This window comes from Tachysurus vachellii, chromosome 21, assembly GCF_030014155.1.
Source record: "Tachysurus vachellii isolate PV-2020 chromosome 21, HZAU_Pvac_v1, whole genome shotgun sequence".
NCBI classification, from domain to species: Eukaryota; Metazoa; Chordata; class Actinopteri; order Siluriformes; family Bagridae; genus Tachysurus; species Tachysurus vachellii.
In genome coordinates this window covers 13,795,104-13,810,103 of record NC_083480.1, presented here as the reverse complement: position 1 = coordinate 13,810,103, position 15,000 = coordinate 13,795,104, and the positions used below count along the sequence as shown (strand labels likewise).

The 15,000-nt window shown below is 38.4% G+C and overlaps 1 protein-coding gene across 1 annotated transcript in view; it reads right to left on the bottom strand.

The window, feature by feature from the left end:
• Window positions 1–15,000, bottom strand: part of rapgef5a (Rap guanine nucleotide exchange factor (GEF) 5a) — a 94,631-nt gene that overhangs the window by 31,324 nt on the left and 48,307 nt on the right. Inside the window, exon 9 of the mRNA XM_060897648.1 lies at window positions 9,697–9,825. Within this exon, the coding sequence (XP_060753631.1) occupies window positions 9,697–9,825 (129 nt within the window). The remainder of the gene's footprint in view (window positions 1–9,696; window positions 9,826–15,000) is intronic.

The following is a 15,000-nucleotide window of genomic DNA, read 5'->3' as shown; positions in this document are numbered from 1 at the left end:
TTCACAATGATGTATTAACTGAAAACACTCAAATCCGCTCGATCTAATCCAGCGCAGACCAGTGCAGACCTGTCCAAGCACAGACACGCAGATGTGCATCACAAAAACAACACTCAGACATTAGCAGAGGAAGCGCAGTAATCAGGTGAAAGGTCAAAAGTACAGTCCTGGTGTCAGAGCGCTCATGAAGGAAGACAAACGCTTAAACCGACCGTGTGAGGATTAAATCAAAGTGTACTAATGTGAGAGAAGGGATATATATTATACCGCAGTGCTGATGAATTCTCAAATCTGATTGGTCAGACAGATTCTTTTTCTATAACTGCAGGTCTGACAGCAGCTCCAGCTGTAAAGCAAATCACAGGTTTATATTAATGCACTACATCTAATATTTCATGCAAAGGGACTTGTATGGTGAGCGTTCCATACAATCTGTTCATTATTATCATTTTTCTTTTTTTACCAAGTGCTGAAATTGAACATTTTTGAAAGGAGCCCCCAGTCTGGTTCCTTGGCAACATGACCGGGAACAATTTTTATCTTTTTTAACATCAGGAAAGAGAGAAAAGTGAAAGCTATTACTGTTTATGGTGCAAGTTACTGTATAACATCCATTCATCCATTTTCTGTACCACTTATCCTACACATAGTGCTTGAAGTCCATGCCAGGGGACTCGGGGCACTAGGTATGGATCCCCCCTGCATGTGGTGCTAAGGCACAATCACACAACCATTCATACACCTCAGACAATTTAAAAATATCACTCCGCCTACAATGCATGTGGGGAGGAAAATATTGTACCAAGAGGAAACCCGTGAAGCACAGGGAGAACATGCAGACACCACCCACACAGAGCAACAGAGCAGAGGTGGGAATCAAACCCCCAACCTTTGTACAACAATGAATAATTTTTGGCCAGTGGCCAAAAAATGAACCATAAACCGCATACTATCCACCAGCCAATTGATATTTTAAACGACCAGCCATGTCTCCACACCGCTGGCTGTTTCAACCCAATTCTCTAATATGTTTCAAAGCTCTGATGGTATGGTCCATCCTCTGAGACATAGAAGGCCATTTTTTTCAATCAGCTGCTCATGATACACCGCAAGTGCTGCACAAGTTATAGAAAAGTGCTTCCTGCCTTCTTCTGCTTACATCAGCTCCCAGATGCCTGTGATTGACAGGGGACAGTGTAAAGTGTAGGCCACCCAGAGAGCACGGCACGTTTCGCTGTCTTAGCTCCAGGCCACAAATGGATTCACTGGGAACCAAACTCGTAACGTACTACAATGTAAAGTACTAAAAACTGTATTCAAAAGCTTGCTTTCCTGTCATAAAATTGTGTATGGATATTGCTTCCTAAATCTGTTCCAAAGTTACAGGAAACATTTACTCCCATTTCTACAATGGCTCAGTTTGGTCTTATATAACCGCACATGGTCACCGTTGTGACAAGCCCCTTTCCTCTGAGAACGTCTCGGAGCACATGCTGTCCCTCGGTGCTATTAGTCCTTTGAGACAGCCTTCTAATAAAACTAATGACAGAGCAGAGACAACATCTGACCCCTGTCTCTCCTCCCCTTCCTTCCCTTCTTTCCTGTTCTCGTTGACTGTTGATATCCTTCACTCCTCAGGACATTACCTCACACAGTATCCCCTCTCAATCTTGCTTTCTATTTCATTCTCCTCCAAAACTTCACATCTCCAGACCTCTTCATCTACAGATCAGAAGCCCAAGAGAAACATCCTGAAGTCTACACTAATTTCTCTTCCATTTAGCTCTCTCGCAGTGCTCTCTCTCTCTCTCTCTCTCTCTCTCTCTCTCTCTCTCTCTCTCTCTCTGTCTCTCTCTCTCTCTCTTCATATTTAATGTGTAGTTCATGTGATCAAAAGAATTTACAAAATCTACCAAATGCTTCCAAAAACAAAGGAAGGATCACGCAAGTGAGTGTGCGTGTGTGATTAGGTATGATGGAGTGTGTGTGAGTGAGTGTGTGTGTGAGTGTGTGTGTGAGTGTGCGGGTGTGCATGTGTGTGAGTGTGTGTGTGTGTATGTGTGTGTGTGAGTGTGTGTGTGTAGGTGTGAGTGAGTGTGAGTGTGTGTGAGTGAGTGTGAGTGTGTGTGCGTGTGTGCATGTGTGTGAATGTGTGTTTGTGTGTGAGTTTGTGTGTGTGTGTATGTGTGTGTGTGAGTGTGAGTGAGTGAGTGTGCGTGTGTGCATGTGTGTGAGTGTGTATTTGTGTGTGAGTTTGTGTGTGTGTGTATGTGTGTGTGTGAGTGTGAGTGAGTTTGTGTGTGTGTGTATGTGTGTGTGTGAGTGTGAGTGAGTGAGTGTGCGTGTGTGCATGTGTGTGAGTGTGTATTTGTGTGTGAGTGTGTGTGTGTGTGTATGTGTGTGTGAGTGAGTGTGAGTGAGTGTGCGTGTGTGCATGTGTGTGAGTGTGTGTTTGTGTGTGTGAGTGTGTGTGTGTGTGTATGTGTGTGTGTGAGTGTGTGTGTGTGTGTGAGTGAGTGTGAGTGTGTGAAAGAAACTGACGTAAGACAGACACTGTAGAGGAAGGGAAAGGAGGGATTCATGGAAAGCCTGCAGGAAGAACTTTGTGTTTCTTTTCCTGTGTTCCTGAACACCAAGTAACTATGGGAAACTGTGTGTAAGTGCAGAAGGGCATCCGTATTCATGTCAGGGTGTGTATGCAGCTGCAGCCCCTATACATCCTCAAAAGACCTGCAGTGCAAAAAAATGAAACTCCTTTTACTGGAAAATTCTACTAAACACTAAACAGGGCCTGGTCAGGAAAACACCATCTGATCAGAATCACATCAAAAACAGCGCCATAGAAATCAGAACAAATCAGCCCTAGACCCTCTGTGCATGATTTCCTTCATATATATACTGTAGTACAGGACAGGAAATGTCTTTTGCATAAAAAGAGAAGTAATCAAATTATACAAGTCACAGAGGTTTCTTGGCCAGGAAGGGAACAAAGACTAAATCTCATTAATTATCAGAGCTAATTAGGTTAAAGCTGCACTGTATTAACACTGTCATGTATTAATGGCATGGTAAGCTCGGATCCCAGAATCTCTGATAATCCTGTACAAACCAAATGATTGTGAAAGAAATCTGGATTGGGGAGTGTGCAAATGTTTGCAGCAAAAAAATACATTTTAATATTAATTTCAGGAACCACTTTATAATAAGATAACATTAATTTGGAGAATAATCCAACTAGTGAAACATAATATAACATTTTTTTCTTGTCTACAGAAATCGCTACATATAATATTCAGGCTAGATAATAATGCTGTTTATATATATATATATATATATATATATATATATATATATATATATATATATATATATATATATATATATAACATATTCACTCACTAATTGCTTTCTGGATGGTTGATTTTATTTATTTATTTATTTATTTATTTTACAGAAAAACCTTCCATGATTCTTTGCTCGTTGTTTTAAATGTCATTTTTAGAGACAGATAAGCCTTCCATCAAACTGCTGCCTGGTAACCTTGATTTCCATGACTACATTGTATTAAGGGCAAATTTATTCCAGGCCTCCACAGCCATCTCTACAGACATCTCAATTCTTAAAATCACTATTTTTTAAATAAAAATCTGTTTCAAGTCTGTAGATGTTACTAGTTGAGCATCCTATTTCATCCTGGATGCCTAATAAGACAGCTATTTCTGACCATAAAGCTGCTTATAGCTGGATTTACCATCACAGTAAATCTAAGCTGGACATTTTTTAGATATATGTATCCTAATGATGTCGCCTTTAAGCATAAGGCACGATGCATGAAATATGAAATGGCAGGCAGGCTGTGACAGAAATAGTCTCGGCAATCTGAAACACACTCGTGCCTGTGTGACGTTTGTCACTTTATCTCCTTTCATACAGTACAGCCTTCAAGGCCAAAGCCTAAGAAATGAAAAAAAAAAAAAACACTCTGTATGATGCATGGGCAATGTGACAGAAGCAGATTAGTGCAGAAACAAGCGTTTAGCCATGGGAGGAAAAAAGCTTGTGCATGAGGCAAACAGTAATCAGGTCTGCGCTCTCAGCCCGTCAGTGACGTTTCTGTCACCGCTGATGACGGCTGGAGTCAATGGCAGGAAGGGAGAGACCGAGTTGTGGCTATTGTGAAAAGCCAAACCAGTGGCTCAGTTTCAGTCTCAGTGTGGTACAACATCCATGTGTAAAGTGTAAGACTGAACATGTAGCAGAAAATGTCAACATGTCAGTGGGAAGGGTTTTAAAGGCCACTGCATATATATGTATTATAACAATAAAGGCTGTGTTTAATAAGTCAAAACTAATGTGGTGGAAAATAAACAAAGTTTGGGAGCCAATGGAAACGTTTTAACTTTTCAAATTGAAAGAATATTGGGAATTTGCACTGAAAACAAATGCATTACTTAGTGAATGCATTAGTCTGAATACTGAATACTAAATAATCTGGATCCTGAATATGCTCAATACACTGAATACTAAATACTCTGGATCCTGAATATACACAATACACTGAATACTAAATTCTCTGGATCCTGAATATACACAATACACTGAATACTAAATTCTCTGGATCCTGAATATACACAATACACTGAATACTAAATTCTCTGGATCCTGAATATACACAATACACTGAATACTAAATTCTCTGGATCCTGAATATACACAATACACTGAATACTAAATTCACTGGATCCTGAATATACACAATACACTGAATACTAAATACTCTGGATCCTGAATATACACAATACACTGAATACTAAATTCTCTGGATCCTGAATATACACAATACACTGAATACTAAATTCTCTGGATCCTGAATATACACAATACACTGAATACTAAATTCACTGGATCCTGAATATACACAATACACTGAATACTAAATACTCTGGATCCTGAATATACACAATACACTGAATACTAAATACTCTGGATCCTGAATATACACAATACACTGAATACTAAATAATCTGGATCCTGAATATACTCAATACACTGAATACTAAATACTCTGGATCCTGAATATACACAATACACTGAATACTAAATTCTCTGGATCCTGAATATACACAATACACTGAATACTAAATACTCTGGATCCTGAATATACACAATACACTGAATACTAAATTCTCTGGATCCTGAATATACAGTACACAATACACTGAATACTAAATACTCTGGATCCTGAATATACACAATACACTGAATACTAAATACTCTGGATCCTGAATATACTCAATACACTGCATACTAAATAATCTGGATCCTGAATATACACAATAAACTGAATACTAAATTCTCTGGATCCTGAATATACACAATACACTGAATACTAAATACTCTGGATCCTGAATATACACAATACACTGAATACTAAATAATCTGGATCCTGAATATACTCAATACACTGAATACTAAATACTCTGGATCCTGAATATGCTCAATACACTGAATATACTGAATACTGAATACTGAAAACACTGATCCTGAGAATACTGGATATGCTAAATACTGAATACACTACACCAGATACCAAAAATGCCAGATACTAAATATGCTGGATACTGAATACATTGAATACAGAACAGTAAATATGCTGAATACTGAATACATTGGTTACTTAATACAAAATACTTAATATAGCTGACAAATTACATACCGAATACTAAACACTTAAAACTAAATATACTGAATATCATGTACTACATAGAATATTCTGAATATACTAGATTACATGGAATATACTGAATACTGAATAAACTGATCACATAGAATACTGAATACACTGAATTCTGAAAAATATAAAGTACTGAATAGTGAATATACTAACTACTGAATACACTGAATTCTTAAAACACCGAATACTGAATGCATTGACAACTGAATTCTGAATACACGAAATACTGAATGCACTGATTACACTGAATAATGACTACTGAATACACCAAGCATCAAATTTCAAACTCTTACATTTTCAAACACATTCAGGGAATATGCAAGCTGGTCCAGGGTTATCGTTTCTTAAACTTTTCTTAACTATTAACGTCTTTTTATTTCAAAGCTGGCAGATGTGACGTGGTAGTATTTTGAGTAAATGTACAGGCATGCACAATGTACTGGCAAGAAAGAGATATTTGGTGGACTCTTATGAGGAATCAGTCTTTGCAAGTACAAAAAAAAGGAAACAAATGTGCATAAAATAAATAAGATAATTAATACAGGACTAAGGAGGAAGTATAATTAAACTGAGGTAATAGTAAATATGCACATAGACATAAATGCTAGTCATATTTATGAACACCTGGAGTTTCTCATGTTTTATTACACTTTAATCACTATTATTGCTACAGACCACAATGATAGAGAGTAGCAATTAAATAAAGATGCTAGAACATGCTTCAATCTCTGAAAAGCCCAGAAGTCGTCAGTGGGGCCACACTTACATTCCTCGCTCTCCTCACTACATATTTTTCTGAATAATAATCTGAGATATAAACAGATTAGGGTAGGATGTGAGGTGGTATGAGGATATGAGGTGAAAATTGTTGCAGATTACATCATGATCTAAGCTGTGTGAAAGCAGGGTCACACACTTCTGATGATGCTTCCATGCAGAAAAAGTGAAATCCGCACTCAACGAAAACACGGAAACGTGTATATAAACGAGTCAACGTGAGAAACTGAGAGACGACTAGCGACAGATACTGTACACTTGAGTTTCATAAAACTACTGAATGTTCATTCATTCATTCATCTTCTACCGCTTATCCGAACTACCTCGGGTCACGGGGAGCCTGTGCCTGTCTCAGGCGTCATCGGGCATCAAGGCAGGATTCACCCTGGACGGAGTGCCAACCCATCGCAGGGCACACACACACTCATTCACTCACGCAATCACACACTAGGGACAATTTTTCCAGAGATGCCAATCAACCTACCATGCATGTCTTTGGACTGGGGGAGGAAACCGGAGTACCCGGAGGAAACCCCCGAGGCACAGGGAGAACATGCAAACTCCACACACACAAGGTGGAGGCGGGAATCGAACCCCGACCCTGGAGGTGTGAGGCGAACGTGCTAACCACTAAGCCACCGTGCCCCCCCTACTGAATGTTATTTTTTTTAAAATCCATTCAGAAGTGCAAAAAATCGATCACGATATGCTTCTGGTTCACAAACAAATAGCTAATTGAATGATGAAATCTATTCTTCCTTTAACAATATACTGAATACTGAATACATGGGGGTTTTTTTGATCTGGAGAATTCTGAATAGGGCGAATACTGAATACACCAGAGACCAAAACCACTGGATACTGAATACATAGAATACAGAATGCTGAATACTGAATACACTGATTACTTAAAACAAAATATTTAATACATAGCACAGCTAACTAAATTGAACTCTTATAAATTGAATATTTAATACATCGAATACTGAATAATGAATACATTCAATACTGAATATACTGAATAGCATGTATACAATTAACTTGGAATATCCTATATACTGAATACAGTGAACACTGAATAAACTGATCACATTGAATACACCGAATTCTGAATATACTGAGTACAAAATACCGAATACTGTCTATTGAATGTTCTAACTACTGAAGACAATGAATAACGAATGCATTGACAACTGAATTCTGAATACACTAAATACTGAATGTATTGATTACACTGAATAATGACTACTGAATACACCAGGCATATTCAGGAAATATAAAAGCTGGTCCAGGGTTATGGTACAGTATCTGTGTGAAAGCATATTCACACATTAGTGAAATCTATTTTTCCTTTAACAATATTTCCTTTTCTGTGTTAACGCTAATTGTCTATTAGCCAGAAAAATTGGCATTTCACCCAATTTGTCAACTCAGTTCGATTGAATCAGACAATTTTCTGCTGTAATCAGTCCTGAAGTAAATTAGCAGCAGTTACACTATGTACTGAAACCATCTCAGCTGTCTTCTTCAGAGCTAAAATCTGCATCCAAAGCACAAAATCCTCCACCACATTATTTCCCATACTATAATTCAACACTTTCTACATGATGCAATGAGGTTGCTCCTTTCCGTAATGACAGCATGTAAACTTCTTCTCTTTCGCAGTTCAACCTGCCATTTCCCTTCAGACCAGTCTTTATTTTTCTTACTAATCTACCTAACCAGCTTGGACACTTCCTGACGTGAACCTCAACACATCTGTCCAGCAAATACGTATTAACTCAAGTCGACCGAGATGCCTGATGTACAGCCACAACGACAAGTAAATTGAACTTCTGAAAATTGAAATTCTGGAGCTTCATCGTTGTAAATCTTGACTTGGAATTCATTTTAGATTTTATTTCATTTTAATTTAAAAACCTCAATGTCTCTGCTAGTAGCAACAGAGACTAACATGTGCTTCCTCTGTCTTTGACTCTCAATCACTCAGTCAGCTGTGTCACCTTGCTGCAGGCTACAGAACACACACCCACACACACACACACACACACACACACACACACACACACACACACACACACACAGACGAGAAGACTAAGCGAACTCTTGTAGTACAGGTTCAAACACAAATCCTCTGCTCCCTCTAGACTCAACTGTGCCAGCTTCACTAAAATCATGGTCCTGAATAAAGCTGCACTTTCTCCTGATATTACAACTACTGTACACGACTCTCACCATTTCCTAACACGAACACAAAAATCTAAGTTGTTAATAACGGTGTGTTACATGTAGAGGAGGTGTTGTTATAGGTAAATAATTAACAATGATCCTCACACTTTTATTTATATATAATTAACAATGATGCTAACATTTATTCCTCTCGACTACAGCAAGTTGCCTTTTTTGTTTTTGACTTTTTGTTCATTTGTTCGATTTTTAACTTTAGTTAGATAATTAGACTTTTCCAACTCGACTGCTGAGGCGTAACATTAACACATTTTGCTGTTGTGTTGTTAATCCGGATTAATACTTTATGATGCGCAATGTGTAGCGTCCTTCATGTGTGAGCCAGTGCATAAGTTGTACTGGTTGTAGCTGTATACTGGTAATCGATTTGGATCCTTTCTGACTCATCTTAATCAATCAATTAATCAATCTGACAATCAGTAAATAAATATAATACTAATTGTTTGTAAAAAAAAAAAAAAACTACTTGGCGAGACAACTAAAATTGGGTAAAAAAAAGACAAAGGAATATTTAATTAACTAAGTAAGCAATATAAACATAAGCGAAACAACTAGAACAGCTATGATGAAATTTTATGACTAATAAAAGAAAACTGCATGAATCAAACAGACAATTCAATGAAATGAGGAAAAATCACACTGAGGAAAAAACTACAATGAGGAAAAATCCAAGTAAATGAATAGAGAAAAAAAAGTAGTGGAAATACTGATAATACTTTTTCATTTCAATACAAAGGCAAATAATGTCGCAATGTAGTTAGATATTTGCATCAAACTGTCATATCTCATTTCTAGCAGCTAATGAAAATGGATGATGAAGTTGGATCAACAGAGCGGTCCAAGTCGATTAGTAATTAAACCATGGTTAAGCCAGCATGGAAGAGAGAGAGAGAGAGAGAGAGAGAGAGAGAGAGAGAGAGAGAGAGACGGTCACTGACCTGTGCTGGGCGTTCAGGTAGTCTGTAGTTCTGGTTCTGGAGAAAGCGGCAGCCGTCCTTGGCCAGCCTCTGCACCATCTCCAAGCGTGAAAACTCATCTGGGGACCTCAGCGCACACACACCACCTTGCTGCAGAGCCGGAGGCAGAGAGAAGAGATACTTCAGCCCGCAGTCCCACGTCATGCTGCTCATCTCTCCAACACACACACACTTACAGTACACTCACTCACTCACAGACAGAGCCACGGTACACACTCTCAAACAGGAGAGCAGACACAGTGCCTCAATCTGTAATAAACTCCTGATGAGTGTGTGTTGTAGAAGCCTGAAGTCTCAGAGCTGCCAGAACGGAGGTGTGTATGTGTACGTGTACGTCCTGAACTCGTCTCTCATTCATCCCGCTTACTTCTCCTCCTGCGTTAGTCTGAAGTAGGAGTGAGCACGCTTACTTTCAGTGAGTAAGTGTGTGTGTGTGCGTGTGTGTGTGTGTGTGTGTGTGTGTGAGAGAGTTTGGCAAAGAGAAAAGGCTTACGTTTGTTACTCCGCCCAAAAGAGAAGCGGGAAAGTGCAGACAGAACAACGTAACTAAACTGCAGTGGGAAAGACAAACTGTGGAGTATTTAGTTTCCTGAAAGGAAGCTGTTTTATCAGCCGCAGGCTTCGAATCATAAACACAGCTACAGATCCGATCTGAGGAGTGTTTTAGTGTGTTCGAGTGATATAGAATAAAGAGAATAAAGTGGAGGCTACACAGCTAGCAGTAAATTTCTCTACAGTTTCTTAACTTAAGTATTCATCCTTCTTGAACCAGAGGACTGAATTAGTCCTATATGTCATAAATCTGCACAAAATAGCTATACTGATCGAGCTGGAGGGGAAAAAAATCAATGAACTGCAAAATTATTTACACTATTATTTATTTTATTGCAAAGTATATTGATTTTTTCCCCCTCAGCTTCAGTATTATGGCCTGTTTTGTTTAGATTAATAACATTTAATCACATTTAAGTCCCTAATTTAAAGGAAGGTATTTTTTCAAGGCATTGCATGTGAAAAAGAAAACTCAGATCCAAACTTAAACAGCTTAAACCTTCTAACTAAATTAAGTCTTTTAAACAAAGACAAAAGAATGGATTTTGCTCATGTTCAGTATTGAATATCTTCGTCATGTCTCACTCCACAGTGGTGTTTAACATGAAGCTCATATGAAAGTAGACACTCAGGACTTTGTTGTGTTTATACAAGCATTTCCTACTAGGGGAAATATATTAATAGAAAAATCATCATCATAGAAGAATGTTGATATCCAACCTATTTCTGCTCCCTGAGATGTCGCAAGTGTTTGTTCTCTAAAAAAAAACATCTAAAATTCTGTGTAAAGTTATCAACAGAAGGAAAAACACACATCTCACACTGAAAGCCAACACTTATTTGACTTATGACTCATTTGAATCACATGAATCGTTTTAGATAAGACCCATGTCCAGAAAATCACTAATTTTATTGATAATAACTCGATTTCCATTCCATTGTACTGGTAAAAAGGGTAGGAAGCAGTTGTTGTTGTAGCCGATAAACACGTTTTCAAGAGACTTTAATGAATTCATTCATTTAAAATACCAAATAATTTCCAAGGAAAACGTTTTCTGGTCAATGCATAATAACGTCTTATTGTACAGTGCTTATATCTTCTAAAATATCATCTAATACCTTCTAAAATATAAAAAATGTAAATTCATCAACAGCCTTAATGTTATATAGGTTTCACAAAAAGGGTTAAAGTTCAAGTTTACTTCAGTTCCAGGATGTAAAACTATAAAACGTATATATAGAAATGTTTTAGGGGATGGGGTTGGATGCAAATACTTATGCACTGCGTTGTATGAAGATCAAACTGAAAACACAAGTTAATCTATTTTACATTTTTCCATAGAGGAGTAAGACAAGAAGAGATAACTCACACAAACCCAGACACACCCATGGGACAGTTGTGAGTTTCAGAAACAGGAGGAGGGGCCAGATCACGAGAGCACGAGCTATCATCAGACGCGTCCTTTTGTTTATTGACACTGAGCTCTGTTATGATTGGTGCAGAGCAGAGCACTTCCTGTAGGCTAATTATCCCATAGTGCCAGAAAAACAACTGAAGGTACAGTATTAGGGTTAGTGAGTCAAAAAAAAACTATAATTGGGGAGGGTTAAATAAATAAATAAATAAATAAATAAATAAATAAATAAATAAATAAATAAATAAATAAAAATGCCTCAATACTGTAAGGAAATGCTTTTTATTATACATAAAGCTCTGTAAACTGCACAAGGTCACACTTTGTAAAATTCTGAGTTGATCAGTATACTTGTTCCCCGCCATAGGGGTTGAAAGTCACTGTGGCTAAACTAGTAGGAAGGTGGGATGTATAAGTCATAATGTAAACAGAGCAAATGTTTTTAGATGACAAATCTAGAAATCACAGTGTTGAAGGCATTGTACAAATTTCCCAAATAAAATAACATCTGGGCATGGGCCGAACCAAAAAACATGGAAGACAAGCAAACAAGCTAACAGTGGTTCAGTGATGGCTCAAGTGGTAAAGGCTCTGGGTTGTTGATTGGAAGATCGGGTTTAAACCCCAGCACTGCTAAGCTGCCACTGTTGGGCCCTTGAGCAAGGCCCTTAACTCTCACTGCTCCAAGAGTGCTGTATAATGACTAACTCTGTGCTTAAACCACAACCTCCAAAGCTGGGATATACAAATAAACTTTGCTGTAATGTATATGTTACAAAAGCCAAGCCAAGAAAAGAAATTAATAAGTACTTATATTTAAATATGTCACAAGTGAATATTTGAGGTAAACGTTCTCATATTGCCATCCAAACAAATACAAAGGGATGTGGTTGGTTGTTCTGGCCCTTTAAGTCATATTAATTCATCAATTTCTTAATTATCTGTATCAATAAAAGTTATAGGCTTATCATACAATGCTACGCAAGTGGCTAAAAGCAACACAGCACAAATGATTCACTCTCAATTTATAGGTTTATTTGCTTGTAGCTATTTTTCCATTTACAATATTAAACACCACCAGAGCGAAATTTTTTATTAATCAGCTGGTCACTTCTATAATGGCTGTAAACCTAAATGTTTTTCATCAGTTCAGGTTGAAGAGACCCTACAAATGGATGCTGTGGGCAGTTCCCTGCACTATGTAATGCCCTGCAGAGGAAGACTGAAAGCTTAGATGAAGACTCCTAATGCTACTAAAATACTGAATATTAATGTGAGGACACAAGAATAGGGACATGAGAGAGTCGCTGAGATAGAGTGCTTACTTTAAAACAGGATTCTGGTGGCCATTTACAAATGTATCTGATAAAATCAAGAAAGAGAGAAAGAGAAAGATATAGAGAGAGAGAAAGAGAAAGAGAGAGAGAGATGCTATTACCTAGGCTGTAATTACCTACATGGTAATAATCATCCAGGCTGTGGGTGGAAGGGAACCACAGAGGAGCTCTAATCAGATGTAGAGCAGCTATGCTACACACACACACACACACACACGCACACAAACACACACACACATCTAAAAGCTCTGTTTGCCATCATTCAGTCTAATAAGACGCTGGGTCCCAAAATTGCACAAGCTAATAACCTCCAGCATAGATATTTACACCAGCACAATGCAAACACATACAAACACAAACCCACTTCTTTTCCTCACTTATACTTACACATATAACCAACATCGCAAATCACTCTAATACATACTTGTTTCTATGGTGATAACTAATTCACAGGGATCTTTATAACTGATGTGCTACACAAAAGCTACGAGGAAAACCTACACACTCGTCTACTTAATACTGGAGGCTCCTTCCATTCAAATTAAATAAACGTTGTATATTTATGGAAGGAGTCTCCAGTGTCAGTAGGTGTAATGTGTAGGCTTTCCTCTGCAGGAGAGTCTTCAGGACAAAGGACGTCCACTTTGTAGTTTCTGAGTAATATTGTGATTGTGACTGTTTATAAACTAGTCAAATGTACAAGATGATCTTTAACTATTAAAACTGTAATCGCTGACAAACTGCTGTAGTAAAAGAGCAAGAAAACAATTGAAGGTTGTGATATCAGAAAACTACTAGAAAATATTCCATTACGAGGTGGAAACAGTGTTTCAGCAGCTCATGTCAGGCCACAACACACAGCTAGCAGCACTGATAATTTTCCTGAAATAGCACAACCCCTAGTGTTTTATAGCTTACTTATCAGATCAGCAGTAAAAACTCATTGTTAGGAGATACTGGGACAGTTCCCTGCCAGACCACCAGAGGGTGCTGGCAGGCGTTACTTCATAGCTGGCTTTTTTGATTGTTATTAACCACGTGAGTTGTGCTTTGCGCTTCCTACTGTTCTGCCTTCCCGTCATGTCACCTGTTCCTAATTTACCCCAATGTTTTGCCCTATATACATCAGCCCTTTTGTATCTGTGTTTGTCAGTCCTTGTTGTGTGTTTCCACGGTACAGTCGGATGTGTATCCAGGTTCCCATGGAATTATTATGTTTTTTATTCAAGTTCTGTTTGTTCCGTGTTTGGTGTAAGACTAATTCTATTTTATTTATGTTGACTGAAGTGCAGGGTCACGGTGGCTTAGTGGTTAGCACGTTCGCCTCACACCTCCAGGGTTGGGGGTTCGATTCCCGCCTCCGCCTTGTGCGTGTGGAGTTTGCATGTTCTCCCCGTCCCTCAGGGGTTTCCTCCGGGTACTCCGGTTTCCTCCCCCGGTCCAAAGACATGCATAGTAGGTTGATTGGCATCTCTGGAAAATTGTCCGTAGTGTGTGATTGCGTGAGTGAATGAGAGTGTGTGTGTGTGCCCTGCGATGGGTTGGCACTCCGTCCAGGGTGTATCCTGCCTTGATGCCTGATGAGATAGGCACAGGCTCCCCGTGACCCGAGGTAGTTCGGATAAGCGGTAGAAGATGAATGAATGAATGATTGAAGTGCATTAGCTAATCCTACCTTTGGGTCTGATTCTCTGTATGCAGGTGATCGAGATTACTGTGGAGATCCGGGTTCGAGCCCTGCTTCAGGTGGTGTCTCCTGAACGTTACACTCATGAAGCATTTTTCAGTATTGCTTTTGTCAGCTGCAGATGTTTTGTTGCAGCTTTGAGTGCATTTAAAAGCCCTTCTCTAAGAAACATTTTCCTTATCATTTTTCTCTAACTATTTATTCTGCTGAATGCACACTAAAATTCCTAAAGAATATTTTTTTCCTTTTTTCTGTAGTATGTTGCTCTTCTGTC